At 41.5% G+C, this 18,026-nt stretch overlaps 1 protein-coding gene across 6 annotated transcripts in view; it reads left to right on the top strand.

The window, feature by feature from the left end:
* Sfmbt2 (Scm like with four mbt domains 2) overlaps nucleotides 1-18,026 on the top strand; it is a 201,636-nt gene that overhangs the window by 30,829 nt on the left and 152,781 nt on the right. For all 6 annotated transcript variants that reach the window (XR_012442179.1, XR_012442180.1, XM_074056710.1 and 3 more), the window contains exons 3-4: nucleotides 2,104-2,198; nucleotides 4,081-4,321. Coding sequence is in view for 4 of the 6 variants with exons in the window: in XM_074056710.1 (XP_073912811.1) it covers nucleotides 2,104-2,198; nucleotides 4,081-4,321 (336 nt within the window). In the remaining 2 variants the exon portion in view is untranslated. The remainder of the gene's footprint in view (nucleotides 1-2,103; nucleotides 2,199-4,080; nucleotides 4,322-18,026) is intronic.

Genomic DNA, 18,026 nt, shown 5'->3' on the forward strand with positions numbered 1-18,026 from the left:
TGGTGGCCCCTGTTAGATACTAATGATGGACAAAGAGGTGGTGGCCCAGGCTTCTGAGCCATGACAACGGGGCAGGAGAATGAGGGCAGAAGGTACTTAATAAGCCAGCCTATTTCAGACCTTCAACTCTGAGGTGGACTGGTGTGACCAGTGAGTCCCTAACCTTTCTGAGCTCCCTAGCTGTCCTGTGAGTACCCATCTTTCGGGGTTCTTGGGGGGATAATGAGACTATTTGTGTGGAGTTCTTAGTCAAGAGTGGAGACCCAAACACAGTAGAGCTCTAGGATGTTTCTGTGACAATATGTGGCACTGGCTCACAGATACTGTGAGGTGTGAGCCAAGACTGTTATGGCCTGGAGTTTGTGAGTGATCCAGTTCTTGGAGAATTGAGCAAAGAATTGGACAAAACACATGGAAGTACTAAGCAAAGCATAGATTTATTGCAAGCATAAATACATTCCCACAGAGGACAGAAGGGGACCTGAGTGAAAAAGTTTTGATTCTCCTGTCTGCATTGTATTTTAAGGCTGATTCAGCTGAGGCAAAAAGGGGCATTGGAAGAGGGGTTTGAGAAGAGCATCCCTTTTATGATTGATACGTTTTGTTAACAGGAAGATATAATATGACTTAGTTTTGACTGTACAAATCCATCCTGTTATAGTTAATGCATGAGAGGCAGTCCATATGTATGATGCTTTAAGTGTGTGTGTGGGTGTGTCCGGAAAGGTCATCTGGGACAGCTTTGCCAACCCTCAGTGGATGTGCCAGTTTTGTATTTTTTTGTTCTGGGCAACAGTCCTTTATCAGGATATAGCAGTTACTGACTTGACCACAAAAAAGGGTTCCAAAGGACATTCCCAACCAGCTGTTTCTTGAATGGGGAATGTGTAGGTGGGACTTGGGGCGTGACCTAGTCAGAACTTTGATGACATTTTATCCGGTCAGTGACCACCCCTTCCTGACTAACCTGAACTTCCTTACTCTCTTGCCTCAAGGCCAGACATGTAGGATGGGAAGATGTTCTGACTTTGTATTCAACAGGCTTGCACCAGCCCTCAGACACTGTTGCAGCACATGGTGGCAAAAGCACAGTGCTGAGTTGATGCCTCTGATTCGTGGATTTGGTAAGAGGTGCCCAGTGATGTCTGGGGAGAAAGTAACAGGGGCAGAGCTATTGGGTGCCACCTAGAACCATGCAGATAGAGTCAAGTGATGTGTGCAACTTCTTAGCTGTTCCCATTTGAGATGATAGCATAACATTTTTGCTCTCTGTGTCTTATGTTGCATTATTTGGTGCTTTTCAGTTTTACACATGATATCTTGTGTGCAGCCTTAAATGCTTTGGGGATCGCTTAATTTCCTTTAGAGCCTGGGTGTGCGGGGCTGTGCAAATTTAAAGGAGTTCTGATTTTAAGGAATCATGTACATTTGATCGTAGCCTCCCTCGTTCCTTGTGATGGGAGAAGCACGTGTTCTGTTGTTTCAGCTGGTGTGAATGGCCCCAACAGCTCTATTTCATCAGGAGAGGGCCCTGGACAGGGTGGGCAGACAACTGGTCTGTTTCTGTCACCAACATGCTGGATGACCTCACCTACTCCAGCAATCCTTCTGGCCCTTGATTATCTCCTCCTTTAAAATGTCACCAGAGTCATTGTGGCACTAGCAGTCCAGGATGTTATTTTATAGTCTCTAGCTACTGTAGGTAACTAGTGGACAGGTAGGGTTGGTGCCTGTGTACATCATGGTGCATACTTAGTGCTGGAAAGTTCCTTTACCTTGGTCCTCCAACTGCCCCAAAGACTGGGGTGTCTACAAGTCTAATGGCAAACTAATATGTTACAGGATAGGAAATCAGCCTCAAGACAATTATATTTCGTCTGCCCCAGCACTAGTGTTGCTTTTGATTTTGTCAGGGTGGTTAGTCAACATCTCCACAGTGAGCAAAGTAATTGTCTGTGTAGAATTCCCCAGTGTCCCCCTGAATCACTGGATTAGTCTGTCTCTTGAATTAAGGATTTTCTGTGCCCACTTGAAGGCCAGTGCCTTTCCATTTTTTGCCCTAGTATTAATATTCTTCTGTTTTGTTTTTCTTTTTCTTGACAGAGGAAGGTTCGAGCTTGGATGAAATTGACTTTAACTGGGGAGAATATTTGGAAGAAACAGGTGCCAGGGCGGCTCCTCACACATCCTTCAAACATGTACGTAAAGCTCATCTGATCATTCCTCTGATCTGTGACGGGAAGGGAAGGGGATCTGTAGGGCAAAGCCCAAGAACCAGTTGGAAGAAAGGAAAGAGGCAATTCTGCTAAGATTTCATAGAAATAATAAGGCATGCAAGTTAGTTTGGTTTTCACAGATAACTGCTGATAAGAGGGGCCACAGGTGAGGATGATTCTCATAAATAAAAAGCCAGTTAAGCAGGCAAGAAGATGCAACACGTGACATCTTTTGAGTAGCTGCAATGGCTGTGTGTTTTTATTGTGAGCTAGGTTTTGATTTTGAAAGGACACATGAGTTTCATAGCTCTATGTGGGCAGTTGAGTCAAATGAGAGTAACTATAAATATTCTGAAAATATTTAGATGTAACCTCATTAATATTTCTTTGAATAATGCAAACAGCAAACAGCATGCTCACCAGAGGATAAGTCCCAGAAATTTCTTTTTTTTTAAAGTGCATTTTTATCCAATTTTTGCTTAGGTGTGAGATATTGGTACTGTATAGGTAGCAAGGAAAAGGCTAAATTTCCAAGACTTAAGTTCTTAGTTGTCACTATTTTAGAAAGTGAAAATGTAGCTCTGAGAAGCCTTTTTTTACACTGGGCTCCCCTGGACAGTGATTCAGCCTGAGTTTCATAAGAAACTCAGTTTACTTTCTTAACTTCCTTTTGGCTCCTTGGCTGAAGAAGAAAGCCAGAACTTTGATTCTTCATTTTAATAAGACATTTAATTCTTCTTGGAGGTGAAGTGTTCTTCTGAAAAGGAATTTAAGACCTCATTAAAATTTGTGTGCCTTGTAAATGGTAGATTGAATTCCCCTTTCTCTTTTCATGTCCGTCATGTTAGGGTTAATTATGAATGTAATTGTGGCTATGTAGTGAAACCAAGAGCTAAATAGGTAAGCATAGCAAAACCAAAGCGTTCCTAGCATGGGTACATCCTGGATCATGGTCCTGCTGGAGCCATGATGACATGTACATCTGAAGACACTGGGCACTTTGGTAGTTTCCTTAGGGCAGTTGGAGGGAGACAGATATTGATTGACAACTTTTCCCTTTCTTTCTGTGTGAAGTCATCAATTAATTTCTCTCATTCTCTTTGACTCATCAATTCTCCCACCTCCCTTTTAATGGCAGTGGATGCCCCTGGATGGTGAGCCCATCCAGGCTTTGATTTCTTTGTAAGCGAGCGTCTTTCATGACACCTGTGTTTCTGGAGGGCAGTGCAAGCATCTGTCCTGCAGGATGAAGATTTTTCCCCAGGCCTGTACAACAGCTTCGAAGGAAAAGCTACCTCATCTCCTGGGACACAAGTAATTTATGGTCCCATCATCCCTTTTAAGCACCTGCTGTTCAAAGACAGAAAATATTTTAAGACCCACCAGGCTGGAAAACTTTTTTTTTTGGAAGGAGGGGAATGGCTGGTAAATATCAACTAGTATAACCCTCAATTAAAGAAAGAATAAAGCAAATACATTCTCTAGATGGGCACTGTCCATGCACCTGCTACTGGTACACGAGCAACTTTGGGTGGTTTCAGGCTTTGTTCAAAAAGAAAACCATCTCCTTCAAATTTTCTTATACTACATACATGTTGAAATGATGATGTGTTGGATTTAGTGGGTGAAATAAGATGTGTTATTAAAATTAATTTGATCTGTGGGTCTTTTTTTTTTTAATGTGGCTTCTAGAAAAGTTAGCATTACATTTGTGGCTCCTGTTGTATTTGTCTTAGACAAATAGATGTCTTAAGGGAAAGAGAAATACTATTTTAAAGAACTCTGTTTTTAAGTAGAACTTATAATCTTTTGGAAGCATGTTTCCAGTACATTGATGATTTTCCTGTGTTTTTGTTTCTTTAAGGTTGAAATTAGCATTCAGAGCAACTTCCAGCCGGGAATGAAGTTGGAGGTGGCCAATAAGAACAACCCAGATACATACTGGGTGGCTACAATCATCACCACCTGTGGGCAGCTGCTGCTTCTACGCTACTGTGGCTATGGGGAGGACCGCAGGGCTGACTTCTGGTGTGATGTGGTCATAGCAGATCTTCACCCTGTTGGGTGGTGCACACAGAACAACAAGGTTTTGATGCCCCCAGATGGTGAGCCCACCTGTGGAAGGCTTTGAGTTACAGTGATCATCCTTCATGATGCTTGTAGACATCGTATGGTCAGAGAGAGCCTAGTAGAAAATCCCAAATGGATTTAGTGCAAAGGTCTTCCAGCTCTTTAAAAACTGTTTCTTGGGCTTCGTTATCTGGAAGACAGGGGCAGGGGCAGGGGAGTGGGTGCATTTTCATGGTCCTGACTTTGAGCCAACCATGGTCTATAGGACATAAAAACATTGGATCCTAATTGTCAGGTTGGTTTTTGGAGGATGGGGAAGGAAGGCAGAAGGGAGGCCAGGGGGTGAGGCCTTGTGCTTGCTTTGTTGCTTTCCTTCTGCTTCAGAGTTGACATTTTGAACAGAACTATAGAGCCTCTTGCACAGGCTTCTTTAATCAATTTCAATTTGTCTTTTTATGGGGAGACAATAAGAAGGATTGAGAAAGGAGGAGAAATGATGCCACTCCATGGTCAAAGCCCATGGAGATGAGGCCAATATAGTTGCTACATTGCAGTGGTTCTCTCCTGGGACAGTTTTAATCCCCAGGAACAACTGGCAGTGTTTGAAAGCAGCTGTGGTTGGGTCCCTGATGTGCGGGGAAGTACTGCTCCTGACATTTAATGAGACAAGACCAGGGATACTGCTAAACCTCCTGCAATGCACAGGATGGCCTCGAAACTAGGAATTATCGGGCTCCACCCGCTAGTAGAGCTGAGGTTGAGAGATCCCTGCTGGAGAAGGGGCTGCACAGTACACAGGTGTTAAAGAAGCCCGTCTGGTGTTGAAAGTGTGAAAACTACTGAGTTCAACCAAGTAGTTGATTCTTACCATCTTATTCTCTTGTTTTGTATAACCATGGCAGCAGTTGACTGTTTTGACATATACGGTTTAGAGGTAACCATGGCATTAGCATTTCAGAGAATATGAATTTTTATCTTCTTTTTAAGGGTATGTTGTACTGTTTTTCTGATTAGGGGAATGGTCTATGGGTTTTTTTTTTTTTTTTTTTTTGGCTACCCTTTGTAACACATAATTGATAGCCTATTAAGGAGAGGGTCACGAAAAATGGCTTGAGTTTAAGAGCTGCATTTATGTGACATTTGTTAGGACTGACTGCATTGCCTTGGCCTTAGTTGACATCTTCAACCTTATTGTCTCAGATAAAAACGCAAAAGGCTCCCCTTCTTTGATTTTGTATCTCCTCTGTCCCATGCCTAGAACTTCTTTCTCCACTGTCCTCCTCCTTTTCCAGCTGTCAGCCTATCCATCTCTTCCTCTTGGATCACAAGGTCAGATCCTATCTGACTTGCAGGGCTGGGTGAGCCCTTAGTGATGACTGAATCTCAAACATTTTTGTGTGTATAGTTTAAAAATAAGATTCACATACCATAAAATTCATTCCTTAGTGTTCAGGTCAGTGATTTTTAGTATGTTCACAAGGCTATGCAACCATAGTAACTGTCTTAATTCTAGAACACTTTTATTAACTCAAGGTCTTTCTCATTCTCCTCTTCTTTTGGTGCTCTCCTCTCCCAATCTTCTTTTGTTTCTGTAGACTCTCCTATTCCAGGCCTTTTACATTTATGGAATCATGTAGAACTTACTCTTTTGTGTTTGGTTTCTTTCACTTAATATAGCATCCTCAAGGCTCATCCATATTGGCACTTTTATCAGAATCTCTTTCTTTTTATGGCTGAGTAGTATTCGGTTGTATGGGTGAACTACATTTTGTCGTTCGCTCATGTTTAGATTCACCTGTCCTAGTTGTGCATTCTTTCAATTGAGTGTGGTTAGCAGCTCTGGACAGTCAACCCCATGTTGAGAGCTTGCTTATCCAGGCACCCCGAGCTAGCACTCAATGTCTGTGCCCCAGGACTTCTCCCTAGAGGGTGGTTGAGTAATTGAGGGCTCTACTTGAGGGCTCTACATGGTGGTCCATACCTCACTGTTACCAGGGCAATCAGTGCCCTGAATCGTTAACCTTTCTTCCTTGCATTTTGAGTTAGTATTCACCTGTGTCTTTTTATCTAGCGGTGTGAACCTTTATTTCTAGCCTTTTCTTCCATGGGTACTTTTTGGGTGAGCACTGGAAAATGCTTGTTAACGGCCAGGCTTTATCTTAACTTACAGTTCTGCATATGCACATCGTAGGGAAGTTGGAGAATTTTATTGATGGGATACTGGGAAAATATCAATCCTAGTTAGAGATTTAGACTCTGCCTCTCAACTCTGCAGACAGATGCCCAGTAGATATGCCCCTCACACACATGAAGGGACAGACAGATGTGGGTTCCTTCTTGGTGGGGACAAATACAGGATTGGGGGCACAGGGAGAAGGGAAATTCAGAGAGGGACTACTGAATTTCTGGGGCCCAAAGCTCAGACCTGACTCCTGGCTATGGCCCTGCTACAGGTCAGGTCCTTGTTGTGGACACTCATCATCCCATTTGTGACTCTTTCTTAAAGTCTGACACTTGAGTTGCTAAATGCCTGTGTGAAGGATGCAAGATGGTTGCACTAGCTGCTCTAGTTTTGGGTAGAAGTTCCAGAGTTCTGAGTGGTAACACTAAGAGCTCATGGGCTCATTTGGTAAAATTCCACACAGTTGTGGAGTGAAGAGACAGAGTTGATTCATCAGCAACTCTCACTTGGAAGGAAAATGTGGCAGTAGTCACAGTTTCAGAAACACTATTAAATTTGTATGTTATAGATGCTGTGCCAAGACACAGACACCTGTGAAATGACAGGTTCAAAATGAAAAATGTGAAAACCCTGGGAAAAGGAAGACCATCAATGTGACTGAAAGACTTGAAGTCTGTTCAGACAATAATAAGTGAAGTGAACTTGAGAGTTTTTTCAGTGTTGGTTTTTAAAGAACTTAAAAAAATTTATAGGTAATCAATAGGACTTGGAAATCTTTAGTACAGAGAACAAAGTCAGGAAATAACAGGTTCAGGGGGCAAGAGGTTTTATTGATTGCTGTAGGACAGGATAATTATTGCTTTGAAACCAAAAGCAGTGGTTGTTCTAGAGGGAATAGGAGAAGCTATGTTTTGAGTGGAGAGTTTTGTGTGGTTTTTCTTAGAGAGCTAATATCGTTGTAAATTCTGCAACTCAACCTAGCAGATCTTTGTTGTGGTTGAACTTGAAAGGCATCGCAGAATATTAAACACAAGTTATAGTGATCCATGACACTAATGTTTCTGTCTGGGAGGCCCCTTGATGATATAGAGGTTTCTTACAGATCCCAGGAATCAAAGTGTCACTGAGGAACGGATATTATGGGAAACCAGGGATCTGAGTTTTTTATCTTGCCTCCACTATTAAATCAGCTTAATAGATGATTCCCTGCTGCCTAGCATTCGCCTTAGAAATGGGAGGTTAAAATGTAGAATCCCTGAAGAACTTTCTAGTCTGAAATTCCTTGATGAAGGAAGGAAGGAAGGAAGGAAGGAAGGAAGGAAGGAAGGGAGGTAGAAAGCATGGGTGCTAATTTTTCTATTTTACGCATGAGGAATGGAGTTTGTTTTGCAGTTAGGGTCTCTGCACATCTAGCTCAGGAGTCTGTCTGATGCATAAGAGTAAAGTGTCTGTCTGTTGGGAATAATGAAGTTTTAATGGATGGCAGGACATATTAACCAGGATAACAAATTATTTTGAGGAGCTGGGTAGAATTTTCCTCAGTAAAAAATTAGAGACTCAGGGTTCCGTTTTGAATGCAGAGAACTAAATTGTTCAGTCCCCCTGAGTGGTGGGGGAAGCTGAGAGGACAGGCAGTGTGTGGGAGTTTCCCTCCCAGACTCAGGCTGCAGAGCTGGGGACCTCTGGGACTTTCCAAAATAATTTTGTGTCTCTGCAGTCACTGCACTGAAAGAGTAACTTAATTTCCTTAGATGAGAGTTTTCTGGGGCACGGAGAACTCTTTACAGTTCCATGTTTTCCTGCCTCGCTATTTTAAATTAATCTAATCTTTGAATTAATGTAAGCCGTTGTTATTATGTTAAATGCTCTGAGGAAGGAAGAAACAGCACGGCAGCATCCCAGTGTACGTCGCTGTGATGCGATTCCCATCAGCAGTCAGGAAACGCCATTAGTAAGGACATTTTCAGAGCGACCTGAGGTCAGTGGCCACTCTGCTGCTCAGAGAGCAGTGTCCCTGCTTGGGGGCTAATCGGCGCTAATCTTTCATATTAAAAGTATTAAGGAACATACATTAAAGCATCACTAAGTGCAGCAGGGATTATAGCCCTTATTAGTGGAGCAAAATGTAAAACGGTTTGGCTTAGTAAATCAATAAGGCTTGATTTATTCATAAGAGCATGGAAAGCTCGCAGAGGGCAGCGCCAGATAATTATTGTTTATGGTGCTAATGGACGGAGATCATTTAATCCAGCCACTGTTTCATTGTTATTTATTGAGAAGTAGCAGCCTTACCTCTTAGTGTCAGGGGCTGGGAGCTTTGGGGTTCTGGCTGCATACCCACTTCTTGAAAGGATGCACCAGTGTAAGGCTGCAGGTAAAGTTGGGTGATGACGCACAGCCAAGCAAGACCCCTGGGTTATCAGTGAAGTACTTATGTGTGCTTTCTACTACTGCAATGAAAGTGTTGCCATGCCATTGCCTTAGGAACCAGGCCACTAATTTTTATTTGCGCCATTATTAAAATTTCTGTAATTTGAATTGCAAACTCTGTAGTCTTGCCAGGATGACTCCATTTACCATTCGAAGTTGAATCACAATTACTGGACGTAGTTAATATATAACGTATTTGAATAAAGGAATGTTTATTCATGAAGTGTGAGGAGACAGTGTGAAGATGGGCTTATGTTATGAGATAGAGTCTGCCAAATTCTACAGCCTGGTTCAGGGCTGTTTTGGGGAATCGCTGTTTTTACTGGAGTGGATTCTAAAGGAAGACTTGCTGGCAGGTGGTCCACGGGACTTTAAATTCTTTGGACAACTGGACTCACCAGTTTACAACAATTGTTCAACCGTGGACTCTGAGAAGTCGAATTTCATTGTTTTCTTTTTCTGATAAGGACATCAATTTTAAAAATTTATATTTTATTTGAATGAAATTTTATTATACTAATGAAACCTTAAATGAAACTTGTTTTCTTTGGATGCCTTAATGATAACTTTTTGTTTATTAGGAAGAAAATTTAGTAACTATGGTAAAAACCCAAAGGGCAGACAGAATTAATCCTAATTGGCCACTCATTGTTAGGGAAGTAGGGAGAGACTCATTTAGTACTAAATGGTTTGATTAAAAGCTGAGAAGAAACCACACTGGTATAAGAAAAGGTGATTGATACGTATGATAGTAAACAAAGTAAAAGTCATAGTTGTATATTTTAAAAACGTATCCTTTTGTCCAAAGGCCATTTTCTCATAATGGAATGTGAAAGAAGGAAAATTCAGGTAAGAAACAGAGTCGTCCTTTCTCTCTGGGCACTAGTGGACCTTTAACACAACCCACATGTTTTTGAGTTCTGTTTGATCAAATGCAGAGTCTGTGTAGACATGGACCAAGGTGTAGACCAGGGTGGATGTAGCTTGTGGACACGTGGGTGAACATGTATATATGTGTGTTTGCATGTTTGACCTCAACAGTAATTTCATATTTACTACTTTCAAATCACTTCACTTAAACATTTGAATTATTGGCAGCTCTAGAAAAATGAGACATACATAGTTGGGTCTGAGTTCCATGCGGTGTGTTTAGCTGGAGCGGCCTTCTCTTTAGCTGGTCATTTGTTTCCCAGACCTTCTTTCCTGCTTGGTCTTTCTAACCTGCTTAGGTCCTGTGCCCGAGTGTCAGGCATGGAACCAGGAGAGTTTCAGATTCATGGTGCAGTGCCATCAAACCCCTAGGAGCTTCAGAGGACCAGCTTGTTATGTGGTCAGTTGGACCAGCAGTCACCAAAGTTTCTATCAGTTCAAAAGTGTCCTGAGTATAAATTTCAAAGATGTGTAATGATAAAATTTATGAAAGCGCTCTAAAATAAATAGGCCCTGAACAGATGTTGTGTTTTAGGTGTGGAAAGCAGATCAAAGACCAAAAATGAAAAAAGAAGTCTGATTTGATGATTCTCATATAAATTAAAAGTCTTTATAGTAAAAACTCTTTGTTTATGAATGAAAAAAGGAATGGAGCCTGCTGTCTGTATCTGTGGGATCCACATCTGAAGATTCAGCCAACCACAGATTGAAATATTTAAAAAAATTGTGTAATTGTGTATGTTCTGAACAGTATAGACTTGTTGCTTTGTCTTATTCTCTAAACAATACTGCATAACAACTATTTACAAAGTATTTACATTGCATTAGATTCTAAGCAGTCTAGACATGACTTTAAAGTGCATGTCAGCAGGATGCAAATACACTGTTTTACATAAACGATCGAGCACCCATAGCTTTGGCATCTGTGTGGGTCTTGGGATTCAAGCCCCCTTGTGTACTGAACGACTGTTGTATTCCTTTCTCTTATAAAGCTGTTTGGTGTCTGGTTTTTTTTTTTTTTTTGTCTTTGACACTTGATATATACCAGGTACTCTCTTTTTCATTGTCTTGTACAGTGAATAAACAAATTGGGTATTTTATCATGTTTGTGCCATGGCTTTTCCAGTTGTAACCAGAGTATTTTTGATTGTGTGTCTGCTGTGGCCTCCTTACAGCAACTTTGTAACATGGCTGGTAGGATTCTTATTTTATATTTAGAGAAAATGGGGCTGTTCTAGGATGGGCAACTTGCAGTAGTTTTTAAGCTATAGGAAAAGTCTTCCCAGCCCCCAAATCAATGTTTGATTATAGTAAGGGTGAGGGTCAGTCAATATCTACTTATGGATTAAATTATATCAGTAAGTTCTTATTTTAGAATATGTAAACTCACAGTATAGTCATAGTGAAAAGTTGTAGATTTGAATTGGTTTCTTGTGATCTTTAAGAATGGGGTAGGAAGCCACTTGCCCAAAATCTTTTCCATTTTGTCCTTCTTAATATTTTTTATTTTATTGTTTTTACATTTACTCACATGTGAATACATTGTTTGGCCACCTCCCCCCTTGTCTTTTTTTTTTTTTTTTTGGGCGGCAAATAAATGGAAGAGCTGTGGTCTGGAACTTCTTTGCCGAATGGTAATCATGAAATTATGCAAAGTTATGCAAATTGTATCAGATGCTATTTGGGTTTTCCTGTGTCGCCTGAAAACTGTAAGCACAAAGCAGTGACTAGAAGGCTTCCCTTTTTAGTGCTAGGCATAAATGAATTTATTCTCTTCTTCTTCTTAATCCAGCTATGTATGTCATTTAAATGAAGCATGTGTTTGGTTCCGTGTGGACTGTGAGGGCGAGTTGATTCTGCATGTTTCCTTGGCCTCTTGTCTACACATCATTTCCTTATTAACTCTCATTTCCTTAACTGTCATCCTTGGTTTCATCTGGCCCTTCCCTGCCATTACACCCTCTTTCCCCCCACCTAGAGATCCTGGCCCTGACCTGCTCAAATGACAGTGCATGGAGGGGACAGCTATCATCTGGTCCCAGTTCTTGCTCTAGGTAGACCCTTGAATATCTTGGATGACTCTTGTGTAAGCCTGCAAAGGAAGCTTGAAGTCACCTTTGGGCAGCCAAGTGCCCCAGAACACAGCTTGGCCTCTGGGAAATCTATCTGGCTGTTGTTCTAGCCTTGATCCTGCCTTGTCCTCTCTTGTTTTGTGTCTGGGCCTGGAGCCCCCAGCTCTGCCTGTTCACTCTCCATCATGCTGCTGATCTCCCTCTGGTCTGTTGGGGTGGTGAGCGCCTCCCAGTGTTATTCCTTCTCTGGCCTTTTGAACACACCTCTGACTTTCTGATGGCTCTGGTTAAGTTTCCCATCATGGTTTGACATTCCAGGGCCATCTCTGTGTTCCAGGGTCTTGCCTCCTTTACAGGGCTACAGCTCCATTCTAAGACCACCCCTCCATTCCAGAAGCTGCTCCTCCATTCTAGAGCCATGCCTTCATTCCAGAAACCATGCCACCATTCCAGAAGCCATGTCCTTGTTCAAGACCATGTTCTCCTCTTGAGAGCAGGGAGGTTTTGTGTGCACTGTCAGCAGTGTACTATATTTTTACCTTAAGAGACAGTATTAAGTTGATATTTGAGAATATAGATTCTCTTAACAGAATGTTCTGGTAAGAACCTGAGAGATAGCAGAGTAAAAGCAAAGTTTGCATTTGACTTCGATGAATGTTATACATCAAGGTGATGGGACAGATTCTCTTGAAAACCAATGAGAAATGGGAAGGAAAATGAGGCAGAGACATTTACCCCTGGGCTCCCTGCCTTTTTCTCAGCATGACCATCATTTACCTTAGCTTGACAGGTTCTACTTGAGTCCATGGTCATTTCTGCAGCTCTTTGAAAACCTTTAGAAGAGATCTTGCTAATGCAGGTGTACTTTTGGATATGGGGTTCTGTGACCCGCATCCTGGGTCACCCCCAGTTTCTTCCAGGTCTGTCTTCAGCTCTGAGAGATCACAGGCATGTGCATGGTCTCTGATGTTAGTCCCACACGTCTACCAGGACAAAAGGGGACCTCCAGCCTGAACTCTGCCTTTTAGCAAAGTGGAAATCACAGCGCAGACACCTAACTGCCTGTCATGAGGAGTGCAGAGCTGCCTCACTGGGGACCTGTGCTTGGGGCTGACCCAGGCAGCTCACAGCTGGACATCCTGTCCTGAGAGTAGCACTGTTTAGGACCCCTTTCTCCACGTCCGTCCTGCCCTCGGAGCAAAGGAAGCTGTGTCTGAAGGGCTGTGAATTTTGGGGGTTGCGGCATTGCCATTGTCAGAATAAAAGACGAATTAATGGTCAAATTGCTTTTCCCAGAGGGCACAAATATGGTAGCTTTTCTTTTTGATATTTTGCAACAGTAGTGATCATTTTTTTTCTTTTCTTGTTCCATCTTGTGACTGCAGCTGTACTTAGTAATTAGTGCAGAGTTTGCAACAGTTGTATGTATTGGCTGGGGAATATTGTACAATATTAAACAGAATTTAATTTTGTTTCACAAAATCAAAACAAAATATTTCACAACGTTAGTTCATATTACTCTCACACATACATATAGCAGTGGAAATGATGCATGAAGTGCAATGTTGATTTTTTTGTGTTGACTATTGAATGACATTGGATACTAGAATTGTGGACAGTTTCCTATTTGTTTAAACAATTTGATAAGATTCAGTTCTTAATTACTGTAGATTAAAATTTTGATATCCATAAATTGTAATTTGAATTTTATGTGTTTTAGTAGATAGATTAAAATATTAAAATGGCCACATATTTGGCATCATAAGCTTAGAAGTGAAATAACTTTTTTTGTAAACACAAAGTGATTTAAAATTTTGACTTTTGTATTTTCTTCAGTTTACATTGTTTGGTGAAAAAATATTAAGATGATATAGGTTGAATATAATTAGATATAAAATCTTTTAATCCTTAGGTCATTTCTATGATTTTACTGAAATGAAGGCCAGGTAAATACATTTCTTAGAGAGTAAAGATGCACTCATTTGTGAGTTATATAAGACCTTCTTTGATTACACACCTAAACACCGCTGATGCATTAACACCACACCCAGATACATGTCCTAATTAAGTTTAGTCACTGGCATTTTGCCAACTTTCTACTAGCTTTTCACCTACTTCTTGATTGTCATCATGAAGATATATTTGTCAGTATGGGGAACAGAGCATTCTATAACAGCTTGTTCATGTGATTAATAACTTTAAAATCTTGGTGGGGGGGTGGTGCTTATGCCTGTAATCCCAGCTACACTGGAGGCATAGGTAGGAGAAAAACAAAAACTATGAACTTCTATCTGAAAAATAACTAAAGCAAAAAAGGGCTGGGGAGGTATGGCTCAAGTGCTAAAGCGCCCGCCCAGCAAGTGCAAGGCAGGTGGTACCTAACTGGTACCCGAGGGTGGTGTTAATCACGTTGGGTACACCTACATTTGTACTTGCCCTGGGCCCTGATACCTGGTTTTCAGACAGAACCCTGTGAACTTGATCTCTTCCCAAGGGTTCCTTGGGCCTGGCGAGATAGGAAGGCAGTATCTACATCCCAAGGTCTTTTTCCTCCATGAAATTGATCTGCCTGAGAATGTAATGGTTACATTCTTCTCCACCTCCTCCATCCCCTTCTTTCTTCTTCCACTTTCAGAAGAGTGTCACCTGTGTATTTCCCTAAGATATAAAAAGCCTTCGTGTCACTGAATACCAAACAGTGGCATTTTCAGTAAAGCCCCCTTTCCTCAAGATGCCATAACCATTCTTGTCCTGCTAGCCACGGTGTCAAGACAGAGAAATTTACCTTTTCTTGTTTAATCATCACACTTTGTCATGTTGTATGTTGCTTCAATTAGGGATAATGATACTTTTTAATAATCTAAGCCAGAAGAAAAATCTTATTTTATGGTTGAAGAGGTTAAAAGAACAAAACATTGATTATACACTCCAGATTCTTTGGTGCTGAGAAGTAGACAGGATGAGCAATATAAGACTGCTGAGCCAGTGAAGGTGACACCAGGAGAAGAGTCAGGGTGTGAGGAATGGCTGTATGATTTCAGGGAGAAAAGGAAGTCAACCCAGATTCGTGATTCAGTAGCACACATTCCTGTGTACATGCGTGGTGGAGGGTATCAGATCTCTATTGAGTATATTTACGGGAGTAATACAGCAGTTTCATCTAAAATGTCGTGTTTGTAATAGGTGGGAAATTGTATCCTTTGTAACTTTTTATAGGTCAAAAATATTTGGATGTCAAATTGAAAAAGTAAGGCAGGGCGTGGACATTAGTTTTTCAAAACTCATACAAGGGGACACGCAGGCAAGAAAGTTTGAAGGCTAGTGTGCACATATGATGCTCAGCTACGGGTTTTCTCGTTCACCCATTCAGACTGTTTTTCTTATAATTCAGGTGTTTAGAAGCTCTCGGGAGTTTGAACAGATTCATCATAACTGTGCATTGCCGAATTTCTATTTAAGTCATTGGATTTCTTTGATAAGACATTCGTAAGCCTCTCCTCCATCTTTTCTTCAGTTCTTCAATAATAGGAAAACTAGAACTGGTAGGAAAAAGATCTTGTGTTGAGGGGTAGAGATTCTCTCCTGGCCAGCAGCAGCTGTCTTGGTTTTGTTTTTTTTTTTTTGGTGCAGGGATCTGAACCCAGGGCTTTCCGCATCCTTCGCAGTCATTTTACCATTTACTGTACCTTCAGCCCTCCACCAGCTGTTTTGGTACACACACTGCATTACTGTTGCTATAGAAACGGAAACACTTTCATACCAACCCATGGAGAATTGTTTGCTGAGGTCCTACTGTGTGGGACTATATGATATGGTTATTATTAAGCATTTTTTGGTAAAACATATTTGTAATGCGTTCAGACTCTTGGCTGATGGCAGGTATTCGGACGAACTTGTGTGCGGCGATGGATGTTTTGTGTGGCTGTTCCTTGTGCATTTACTTATTTTTTGGTCATTTCCCTTTGCTCTTCACTGTCTTACTTGGCCTTACTGAGATACATGTGATGCTAATTTGAAGCTCTGGTCTGTGGAAACACAGGGAATATGTCTCTTGTCTCAGCAGGAACTTAATACTTCTTTCCTTTAGAAATTTAAAAATATCACTTTATGCTTAAAATTTTTGGATTGCTTGCCTGTTTTGGAAATTTACAAGAGTTGGAGGCTGGCCTGGTACTGGAACTTAGAACCCTAACTTCTGTAGTGATCCGCCAGGGGCTAAATTCAAAGGTCCCCATGGCTTGCACTCTGCTGGTATTGAGATAAATTTTTGGGGTCTCTAGAACTGAGATCTGTATAGTGAGGGCTCTCTTCCAGACCTCTAGTGTGAGTCAGGCAGCCCGGGCCACCGGCTCAGCCCTGCTGCTCACAGAATGAGCTTGGAATAAAGCCATCAGGCCTCTTTGCATCACTCTTCATCTTCACAGTCACTGTTTGATGCCTGACCTTGCTCTCTCAGTGACAGCATTAGCCCACACCTTGATGGCTTAGACTTTGATGGCTGATGCAAACAGACTTTAACCTTTAAAGATCTGTTAAGTGGGAAGAATTTATATCACATTTTTCCTTTTTAAGTTTAAGAGGCCCTAACAGTTCTCCCTTAGTAGGAAGTATGAATGAGCCAATGTCCTCATTCTCAAAGGGGAGCTCAGAAATATGGTTGTCAAGGCACAGTACCGTCTCATTAACTGAAAGTCTTCACTCAGGTACTGACAGAGAATTGCTTTTTGTTTTTCCCTGTGATCTTGGAGAATTTGGGCCATTCCACCTTCAAAATGGTTGTTTTCTGTTATAATTATTTATACATACATAATCTCACACTTCTGATTGTAAAAGTAAGGCCTGTAAACATTTTGTAATCAGAAGTATGTATTTTGGATCTACTTGCTACCATTTAATTAACTGTGTGAACTTGACTTGGTCCTGCCTTTCTAAACTCTGTGACCTGTGTCTTCCCTTGTGTAAACTGGGAATAACTTGATACCTTGATTTTTTTGTTTTGTATTCAGCGGAGTTTGTATCAACTCAGAGTAGTTTGAAGAATGTAGGAAGTAATAAGAAATGCCTTTTTTCTTTTTCGTCATCCTTCTGATGTTAGTGCTTTATTCTTTTGTAGATTTCTTACAATGCTTTGTGCTGCGAGTGCGGTTCAAGTGGTTGTCTGCTTAGCAACCTTGAGACCCTGAGTTCAAACCCCATTACCGCTCGCCCCCCCCCCAAAAAAAATGCCTGCCTTTAAGGCTCAGTGGTTGTGTGGTTAAACTCTGAGCTACAAGAAGAATAACTGAAAGCAGTTTGTACTGGTGCTTGTGCGTCCTTTTTAATTTTACCATGCTCAATCTGGCTGTTACGTTTGATTTTGTAACCTAGTTCATATGAGCAAATGCAGATTGATCGTACCAGCAAATGCAGGTGAGAACAGCTGGTATTCACACATACCGTATCACCAACGAATGATAACTGAAAGAGAGCAGAAGGACGGCAAGATAGGTGTCAGCAAAAGCACAATCTGATGTCACCAGTCATGGGAAAAATGGCCCATCAATAGATCTGGAGGCTGTGGGGTCATTATAGACTGAAGTGTCAGCTGTTACATAGTAGGGCAAAATAGTTGATTAATATGACTGAATCCTCAAAAAGACCCTCTGCATTTATTTTATATCTTATAAGTAGGTGACCACAGCAATGGCCAGTGTCAGGAGGGAGGGAAGATGGCATAGATAGAAAATGGTTGTCAAGAACTATCACTCTTAGAAAGGCAGGTGCTCTGGGAGTTCAGATGTCTTATTATTATTATAACTGGTCCTATGCTCTGTAATATTCAGGGAATAACAGTCTTTATTCTGGCTCCTTAACTTCATGGGAAAGCCTCCAGTCCCTCAAGGTGGCTGGAGGCATCAGCCTGGCACACAGGTGAAGGACTTTTCTGTGTTGGGCAGTTCACAGCCAGTTGGGAAGGCATTTAGCAGGGGAGGTGCAGCTGTGGGCAGCTGTCATGGTTGTAGAAGAAGGCTGACCAGAAGGGTTCTGTCAGGTGGAGATTGCTCCTAGGAGGGGAATGTACATCCCATGTCCCAGCCTGGAGAGTGGGACACCTAGAACAAATGAGATCTTGACAGCAAGATCAAG

This window comes from Castor canadensis, chromosome 15, assembly GCF_047511655.1.
Source record: "Castor canadensis chromosome 15, mCasCan1.hap1v2, whole genome shotgun sequence".
Taxonomy (NCBI): Eukaryota; Metazoa; Chordata; class Mammalia; order Rodentia; family Castoridae; genus Castor; species Castor canadensis.